Consider the following 10,176-nt stretch of genomic DNA (forward strand, 5'->3'; position numbering starts at 1 on the left):
ATTTTATACTTAATTACCCCAATTTTTACCACAGTTTTTAATAGATTTGGAAAATTCCAGAGTTTCAGACACTTTTAAGTATGGTTTGTATGCTGTGGAAAATTCATCGAAGAGTCTCTCTTACTTATGAAGAAAAGTGTACCTATAGCAACAAATACTGCCATTAGTAAGTGAAAAAAATTGATGAAATTTCACATGTAAAAATTTTATTTTGTTATGTTTTCGAATTTCCACTGCTATGAGTGTGAATTCTGAATCCTTCCTGGTCGTGCTCACAAAGTTTTATGAATTTATTTGTAAAAGTACAGACAGTGGAAATTAAAATGTCCTGTGGTGCCTCTCCTGCTCCAAGTCGGCCGGTTTGACGTCCTACCCCCCTTATGCACATATTCGTAAGTAGGATGAAAAATGGTCGTTGGATCCGAAACTTGACATTGATTACATTTTATCAATATACATCTCTCAATTTATTGTCAACAGAGCGTTAAACTCTACACATTCGTGCTTCCTTGCACCATTTGGAACAAACGTTATTTCGTGTTTACGATTTTAACTACTGTTCTTTTACACTGGCGTGCAGTGGAGGTAGCAGGCTAGACGCCTGTGTTGCTGGTAATCCAGGACCGCAGTGCAGCGACGTTGGTGTACACGTCAGGGACGCCGTTGTTGGAGCAGAACGTGCGCGAGAAGACGCCGTACTGCGTGGTTCCCACGGCCAGCGCACCGCCGCTGTCGCCCTGGCAGGCGCCCTTGCCGTCGCCGCCCGTGCACAGCATGTTCTCCGTGACGTCACCCCACGAGGCGCCGCACGTGGTTCTGTCCACCACCACCGTGCTGACAGCCCGCAGCTGCGTAGAACCAGACTCTGCCAGGCCTACGCGGCCCCATCCACTAATCGTGACAGATGTGCCAACTGCAGGTTCTGTCGTGCCGAGGCTGATCGTCTGTGGACAGTTCCACCGTCATTGTAGAGACAACGTGTCGGTACATACGATAAGCACTAACAAATTACGTAGGCTACTGCGTAGTAATCAGAACTAGGCATGGGCAAACCCTTTCCTTTCATGGATCAGATCAGAACTGCTCCTTCATTCTAATGGCCTAACTCGTTTTCATGAGTCATCACTCATCATTCACTCACAAAATAAATAAAAGGAAAGCACCTTTTTCCTTTAATGTAGATCACTATACCTCTATTTTTAGCTGATTTGGTACTGTTTTGAAAGAACATAGAACGAAGAGCAATAAGCTATGTTTTAAGATTGGAAAGTTCTATGTTTCGTCTGGTGTAAAAATTAAAAGTATTACAACAAAATTTTAAGCAAATTCTTAAAAATAAGACTGATTCTTGTTACGCTTTCATCCTTTTATTGGAAACAAAATGCAGTGTAAGAATTATAACATAGCTGTAATTAACCTTAAGTGTCTACAGTCATCGTTTACGATAAGTATATCTGTACCTGAGAAGGAAAAATTAATTAATGTAATGATTTTTAAATAAAATTTGGCCTACTTTACTCGAAATGACCCGATTTATTTTCTCGGTGCATATTTATCCTTCATTTTAAAATACAAGGTCACAGAACACTGACATAAATGAAATACAATATATTTTAGAGCCAATTGTTATACCATTTGGTACAGCAATTTTCTGATTTTCCTTCCGTTTAAGGGATCGCTGTTTCTAGGTAAATATCCGTCACATAAATGCCTGTTTAGCTCAACAATCGACACATATCACGGTGTGTGACTTCCTTGGAGCTGAGAACACAGTCCAAACACCTGCTCATATTTTACGCACGAAAGCTACATTAAGTAATCTGTTCTTATCTTCAAAGAAAACAAAAGTTATGGCTTTCAGGGGCCACGAACAAATTCCCAGCAAAACAATAATATATGATCAAGAAATAGAAAGACGAAACTCATTAAAAAAATGGCTCTGAGCACTATGGGACTTAACTTCTACGGTCATCAGTCCCCTAGAACTTAGAACTACTTAAACCTAACTAACCTAAGGACATCACACACATCCATGCCCGAGGCAGGATTCGAACCTGCGATCGTAGCGGTCGCGCGGTTCCAGACTGAAGCGCCTAGAACTGCTCGGCCAGAAACTCATTCCAGGAAATACTACCTCACTCGTCATAGAAAAGGACATACAAAAATTATAATTATTTAACTAAATTAACTGAATAATCTATATAACCCTCAAAACTAAAGTAAGAAAGAAAACTCTCCCTATGATCTGTGAAACGATGTCATTACCTGTTAGAAAAGGCAATGAGCAATGAATACAAGCACTGAAGATACTGTTCATAAAATGTGTAGCTGGGTACACACCATCTGACAGGAGCATGAAAGCTGATGTCAGAGAAGAACTGAAGTCAAAAGTTTGAATGAGCAGATTTCCTGCAAAAAGTCGTATTAATTTTTTTCTCTGGGACTAATAGTTTGCATGAGGACGGCGAGACAATATACTAGTATAAAGCCTCGCAAAACGAGCACGTGCTCTAGTTTCTGTAGAGCTTTAGCCGAATTTGAGGTAGTTTCTCGACCTGACAGACCACAAGTGTCGTATATCTAATTGTTCGCCTCGGCTTCCTCTGCACCACCTGGCAAAGTGTTTTCTGCTTTAATGCAGCATTGTCAAGAATTAGTCTTCCCTTATTTTCTATTATTCTCACGGGCGAGAAAAATGGCTCTGAGCACTATGGGACTTAACTTCTGAGGTCATCAGCCCCTAGAACTAAGAACTACTTAAACCTAACTAACCTAATGACATCACACACATCCATGCCCGAGGCAGGATTCGAACCTGCGACCGTAGCGGTCGCGCGGTTCCAGACTGTAGCGCCTAGAAGCACTAGGCCACCTCGGCCGGCGGGCGATAAAAGCTGCACACATCAGCAAGACACGCAAATCCATATACGCACATGGTCTATAGCGTATTTTTCTACAGCTTGCGAAAAGTTTCCTTCCCCATGCGGTGTGGGACGCTTTTGCTGCAGCCTGCCGCAGAATCTTCGTCTTGCTCACTAATGTCGCCAGAGAGACATTTAGGATCATAGCAGCTACTGCTCTTTTCTCTCCGAGTCACCTATAGCTCACTCCTTATAAAAAAGAAATCAGTTCAGGAGTGGATTCCCCATCTCTAATCAGAATTGGTGCCACAAGTTGCGTAATAATCATGCGAAAAATTGTTAAGTAACGGTAGCATTGCAGGAGAGATGTGTATGTTAGTAGGGTGTCTCCATTCTTGTCAGATTCGATATATAAAATTTGTCAAGTAAACATTTCTGTCGTTACTATGTAGCGTGCTGAAAATTATGGTCGTAAAATGTAGATGGAAAGTGGGAGCGCACCTGCCAGAGACGGGATGACATCTCAGAGGCTGAAAAGTTCTGCCTTTATGAGGTCGGTTGCTGGAAACTATGAATATGAAGAGTACAATAAAGTGTATCCTTTATCGACTTTATTTTCAGTCAGCGAAGTATGAACTTCGACCAAGTTGAACAGATCTGCAAGAAAAAAGCGGCAAGCCACAGAAACAAGTCAAAAGAAATCGATAGGCAGGCAGCAGAAGGCAGTGAATTACTCTCGAGTAGCTACCAAGTAACATCAAGAAAGTGTTCTCTTACTATGAATCTACTGGTACTTTCACTCTCCTGAAATCACTGCTTAGAACTGAGTTTTACATCGCCCTAATACAATCTATGTCTCAGAACCATTGCTTTACAACTGTAGTTTACATCCACCTTTAACTGAGGGACTCCACCTCCTTGGGCCACATATGTACAATTACCTGATCAAGCATCACATTAGCTGATGCATTAGCTTCTGCCTCTTTGACCTTCATTGTACCAATGCCCTGTACCTACTATTGTCGTTTACCACTGATATTACTGATTTCTAGGTGCCAAGAACTCTATGTACATGTACATCTCGACGATGCTCTGCCAGTGACATAGTCACTGCCATAATTTCACGATTTGCTGAGCTGACACACAGAGTAGCCCACTCAGAATCTTCCAATACGTTGACCTTTTCCCCTTGCACCATCCTAAGTACCTCCATACTCTTATGGCTTGAAGCAGAAGACTCTATATCAAGAAAACTTTTCTCAGTGGCCATAGGGATAGTTATCAAATCCTTAAACAGGTGAAAACGAAATAAGAATGCCTTCATTTAGCATGTGAAATTGTACGGCTCACCTTTCGTGCAGATAAAATTCAACTACAAATGCAGTATATAAAATTTGTAACAAGACCTGATAACAACTCCTATAACAATTAATGTGCGGTAAATACATCGAAGTGAAAATTCTACAAAGTAGTAGTAGAGTTATAGAAAGCAGTTGTTGAGTTTTGTATTCAGGGGAGCTGGAAGACAGTGACTGACTGTACAGCAAAAGTAATAAACAGAAAAGTAAAAAGATGACATAATAATAGAAGTTTTCGAAACCAAGCTTCCGTTGTGTCTATATAGGAAAGCATATAAATATTGTGTTTTTCAAGTTTTGATTAATGGGGTGAGATTTGGACTTCTAATGACGAATCTATTCAAAGGTGAGGATTTCTCGGAGACAAGTAGAGTTATTCATTGCGGATGTAGCTAAGAGACAGGAAAAAGAACAAATTGATCACTAATCAGACTGCAAGAGGAGACGTAATTATGACCACAATGAAAGTAAAATGGAAACAGGCGGTACATGTAGCTAGGTAAATGACTGGAATATGTAGAAAAGATGTTCCTTGCTGGATTCCTAGAGGTAATAAATGACCTAGATACGATCTAGTGCTAGGAGGACGACTGGCATTGTTGTTGTACTCCAGACGAGATATTCTCTAGGAACTCGCCTGACAGAGAGAATTCATAGCACAATTAGTTGGAACATTTCAGCTAACGAAGGATGTACCACACCATTTTACGTACATTCGATTAATATATTCGCGTGTAATTCAAGGGTAATAGCTGTATTAATGTTCAGTGAGCCATGTTCACTGCTAGCTATAATCAATAAACATCTACAAGTAGCGCGAGGTAGCAGCATACTGCTAATAAGGCACAGAAGTAAGGAGGCATTATTAGAAAGATTAACGAGCGATGTCGAGGAAGAAACGATATTGGAGATAATATTTAACAGCAGTGTCAATTTAAGACAAAATATGTGAGCTTTGCTAGCTATTAATACCAATACAGTTTAATGAATCCCACAACAAAAAAAGGAGGTGGGAGCGCTACGTCCACATTTCATTAACGACAGTTTGTCAGTAACAGTTTGCTAGTACTAAATGGGAGAGAAGGGAATAACCTACACTAAAAACTTTTGGGACTAAAATTTATTACCTTGCACATATGTTACTACAAACGTGAATAAATTTGACATGCTAAGACTGAAAATAAATAAAACAAAACATTTGACTATTCAAAGTTCCTCATATGGAAGAAGAGTCATACACTGTCGACAATGATTTGTTCTAAAGATCCTGAAATAAAAGGCAAATGTGGAAGGTAAGGAACATTAGCATCACTAATTTAGGATCAATTTGCTTAAATAAATCATAGTTATTTTGCGAAGCACCGAATAGTGATGTAATCAAGACCACCATTATCGTAAAATTTTCGAAAATTATTATTCACAGCAACAGCCACTAAATACGAGTAGTTACACCATGGAGACCGGTTTCTACCGTAGTAAGACGCTCTTCAGAGTTTTAGAACGATTACCTCAACAATGTTGTACATGCAGATACAAAATTTCATCATCTGATGTTCAGAACTATTTGGTGATTGTATCTATGAATAAACATTTTTCGTAAGCTTCAGTATCTTTGTCGTCATTACCTGAATATTGTTACCGAATGAGAATGATCCAGAGATGCTGAAGACAGCGATGTCGTACTCCCCTGTAACCCAGCTAAATTCACTGTGAACCACGTTGGAAGCGAGTTGGAAGGTAGAGCCACCAGTCTCTCTTACAGTGGTTCCTGCTCGTGCTAAGTAAGTGGTTAAGTCATCAATATCGAAACAGTGTGCGGCAGTCAGCACCCACGTGGCACTGATGATAGAGCCACCGCAGTAGTGATAACCCAGGCTCTCCAGGGAGATCTGCCACGGGAACTGCGAGATGTCCACGAGATCGCCTCCCACTATGCGGCCCTGGTAGGCAGGCTTCAGCCAGCGATGCCTCGTGGAGGGGGCGGCGCTGCAGGCAGCGGTCACTAGACACAGCAGTAGGGCAGTCTTCATCTCTGACTGGCTGACTCTGGACCAGCTCGTCGCGCCTCCTTTATATGTATACTGTTTATCGGTTATCTGATACAGATAATCTTAAGTTGTTGTATCGAAATTGCTACTATCCACTCTGGGATAAGATAAAAGTCAGAATTTGTATCGTATCATTCTGAAATTTTCTCAAAATATGCATTACATCAGCACAGTCATGTGGTGAGAAAGAGGCTACAGCATAGTAATAGCTTAACTTCTCTTTCGGAGTCAATCGTTTGACGTAGTGAATCATAAACTGAAACGTCACCTTCGAAAAATTTAAAAATGACAGTGCTGGAAAACCTCTTACCTTATTTGATTTTCAAACGGCTGAGCAAAACTGAACGTACTCAGACATTTCTCTCTTTACTTATTCTGATCATCACTAAACTGACACAATATTTTTAGCGCAACGCAGTCTGACTTTCAATAATCCCCACAAAAGAATGGCCCTGACTAACAATAACCTATACCTTTCATGACTGACTTACGTCAAAAAAAATCTTCGTTACTCGAACTACTGCAATACAGCGAGCGCCAATACTGCCAGCTAAATAGAAGATTCCAACTACTGAATGGCATAGTTAGCAAATGAAAGATTTTGATAGAGAACAAACAATGACTTTTGAACACTATTAAGGCAAATACATTGTTTGTTCTCTCTCTCTCTCTCTCTCTCTATATATATATATATATATATATATATATATATATATATATATATATATATATATGATCTGGACGTGTGTCCATCAGAGACAGTAAATTTGTAAGACTGGATGTCATGAACTGATATATATATATATATATATATATATATATATATATATATATATATATATATATATATATCAGTTCATGACATCCAGTCTTACAAATTTACTGTCTCTGATGGACACACGTCCAGATCATCCGCTCTCAAAACTCTGGCATCCCTCTTCCCACATCCATCCCTGCTGGCGGCTCACCTCCCACTGCCGAACGCTATGCGCTGTTCACATCTAACTGCCCAACAATACACAAGCGAATATTCCAAAAATGAGTCCAACCAGCCACAGACTACACACAGCACAGTCAGTGATTCTCATACAGAGCGCTACGTGGCGTTACCAACATAAAAACCTAAACAGCCTACTTACAAAGCTCACAGCAAAGGATCACTAAATGTAAGACAACACGATTTTTTTCTATTTGGCAACCTAAGAAACAAAAAGATATTTACCTATCGATGGCATTCTACTCTAACGATTACTATAAATAGTTGCTTACGAAAAAGAAGATAGTCTTTGGTAGGACGTGGGCTCAAACAAAATAAGGTACGAATGCTTGTGTGGGAATCAATATTTAGATATTTTATGTACAGAAGGAGTGAATGAAGGAAGAGCAACCTCACTGACAGGTCGAGGTTCTTAAAGACGGAGCTCAGGCTCGAAATAGATGAAAGGATGATCAGGGTACTCTGTCTCGTCAAACACGGTGCCTTTAGAGATTGTTCGTAAGCTTGGAATGCATATCGCGAAAAGGACATCAAATATATCTACTTTAGCTGCATAAATCTGCGAGAAACGATAATTTTATAGATCTGGTGAAAGTAACGGTGCCCCACCGGCTTAATAAAGATTATAATTATCTGATAAGATCTACAGGTAGTACACTGATGAGTGAAAGCATTACGGCCACCTGCTTAGTATGTAGTTGGTACACCTTTCGAAGGAAATACAGCAGCGATTCTACTTGACAAGGGATCGACAACTGCTTGGTATCCGGACGTATGAAACACGTAATGCCCAGGTCACGTAATTACCGTAAATTACAAGTTGGCTATTTGGAGGCGCGAAGCTGTTACCCGGTATTGTCCCAAAGTGTGTTCTAGTGGGTTAGGACCAGGCGAATTTGGTGGACAAGACAATGTACTTTACTGTCATGCCCCTCAAACTACTCTAGCACGATTCTGTCGTTATGGGACGGGGATTTGTTCTGCTGGAAGATGCATTGTCGATGGCGTTAGATGTGAGGCACGCCATTGGTTCTCAATAATATTCAAGTGGCTCACAGCTGACACGATGTCTCTGATTACTGTCGCAATTGCCATGGAAACCCACGTGAATGGGACCTATAGCATCATACTGCTCCCAGTGAAAGCTCCCGCGGGACAGTGCATCTATCGAGCAGTTGTCCGCCTGTATGCTGTCAGACATGATCACTGAGTTGATGTAGCAAGAAACGTGACTCATGTGACCAGGCCACACGTTTCCATTGATCCACAATCCAATTCGATTATCTCGTGCCAAATGCAGTCGTAATCGACGATTTCGTTGTGTTAAAATGAAAACTTGTGAAGTTCGCCTGTTGGAATTCCCCACATTCAATAACGTGCTCAACAGTGTGCTCCGATCACTTGTTCCCGCACTAGCGTTGTACTCTTTAGTTAGATCTCTCACAGATAGCGACCTACAGTGCTTAACAGAGAGGAAATGCCTCCAACCTCCACGTTCTGTGACTAGGCTTGGAAATTCAACATCTTAGTGATGCATCTAAGTCCTTGCTTGCATCCACAGACAACTGCATTACAGAAATTGTCTGCAAGTTGACCGTGCTCTGGCTCTACAGGAAACACTATCTTGGCAGACCCAGAGGGAAAGAGTATCAACCATAACAAGATGAACTGTGTCCAATATATGCTTGTCTGTTTTGAAGTGAAACTCCAGCCAGCACGACGGAAATAGGCAGTGATAGCTTCACCGCGGAGGCTCCAGCCTCAAGATCATTGCCACAACTGGAACCACTACATTGCCTCTGCGAATCACATGCTACCTATGCATCGAGCAGATACAAGTCCGCCAGATGTGAATTTAGGACAGCGCCTAACTTCTCTCCACTAATTCCGTCCGCTGAGCCACTGCAAGCAATTCCAAAGCAGAGTGACCATCAGGATCTATACCTTGTGTTTCCAATAGCAGCCCAATCTGGAGGATACCGCTCTGCAGCCACTATGAGCAGCCAGCCATCATCCAGGAATTTTGCGTCCTCTGATTTGGGCCCCCATTGGACTCAGTTTTCCAAAACTGGTATTCACATGTGCAATTTAGACCGCCACATGTGCCTAGTAGTTATCGTCACTGTACTACCGAATGGGCCTCGACTCTTTCGAACTTCGTAGATAGGAGCCAGTACTAATCGAACGTAAGACTTACTATCCTTACCATGGATTAGGTTATCGACTCCTGTCATCTGATTCCTTCTGTGGAACTTATAACGCTTCAAGCGCTTTCATAGATAGAGACCTAATAATCACTATTGTTTATCAATCATAAATATGTGGTTAATTCCAGTCGTAATGGTCTGGCTCACAAATGAACATTTTTACAGTCACCTCAGAAATCTGCCTGAAATTGTGAACCATATGCAAAGTTGCTGTAAAGTGCAAACAAGCTATAAACTATACATTAATAACCAAATTGTGTTTTTCCTGGCTGTTTTGACCATATAGTGATAGGAGCTGTCAATATAATAGCAAAGCTGTAAAAGACATACTCAAATGCGAATTACTAGGAAAAAGTATTTTAAATTTTTAAGGTAAACTTTACAAGGCTGTTATGTACATCTACGGTTTACCTTACCAAGAGGAGGAGGAAGACTGATAACAAGTATTTTTAATGCTTGTCTCCGTAGTGACCCTGAAGGACTCTAATTTTGACTCAATGAGTCTCTTCAAGGTGGAACGTTTTATCTTAACTCCGTTCAGTGACATACCACAAAGAGACCATTTTGCACAAGAGGGTCTTGGTGGAACTAGATGTGGAACATTTTGTTATTTTGAATCGAATGTGTAACAGTTTCTCATGATTTTGAATAGAGAAGACGAGAATTATTTTAGATTAGCTCAGTACCTGGCATTGCCCATGTACG

At 40.8% G+C, this 10,176-nt stretch overlaps 1 protein-coding gene across 1 annotated transcript; it reads right to left on the reverse strand.

Moving 5' to 3' along the window:
* Positions 1 to 465: 465 nt before the first annotated feature.
* Positions 466 to 6,254, reverse strand: LOC126252052 (trypsin delta-like). Its single transcript, XM_049952848.1, has 2 exons — positions 5,845 to 6,254; positions 466 to 944 (listed from the first exon to the last, which is right to left on the reverse strand). Exons 1-2 carry the CDS (start codon positions 6,247 to 6,249, stop codon positions 594 to 596), a joined length of 756 nt encoding a protein of 251 aa, XP_049808805.1. The 5' UTR covers positions 6,250 to 6,254; the 3' UTR covers positions 466 to 593.
* Between the last annotated feature and the right edge of the window lie 3,922 nt (positions 6,255 to 10,176).

The sequence above is a fragment of the Schistocerca nitens genome, chromosome 4 (genome assembly GCF_023898315.1).
Source record: "Schistocerca nitens isolate TAMUIC-IGC-003100 chromosome 4, iqSchNite1.1, whole genome shotgun sequence".
NCBI classification, from domain to species: Eukaryota; Metazoa; Arthropoda; class Insecta; order Orthoptera; family Acrididae; genus Schistocerca; species Schistocerca nitens.

Excerpts from the sequence above, each read along its gene's own strand:
- LOC126252052 (XM_049952848.1), bottom strand. The coding sequence starts at position 6,249 with ATGAAGACTGCCCTACTGCTGTGTCTAGTGACCGCTGCCTGCAGCGCC. Across the intron at positions 945-5,844 it reads CATTCGGTAACAATATTCAG|ACGATCAGCCTCGGCACGAC; the intron begins GTAATGACGACA and ends AACTGTCCACAG.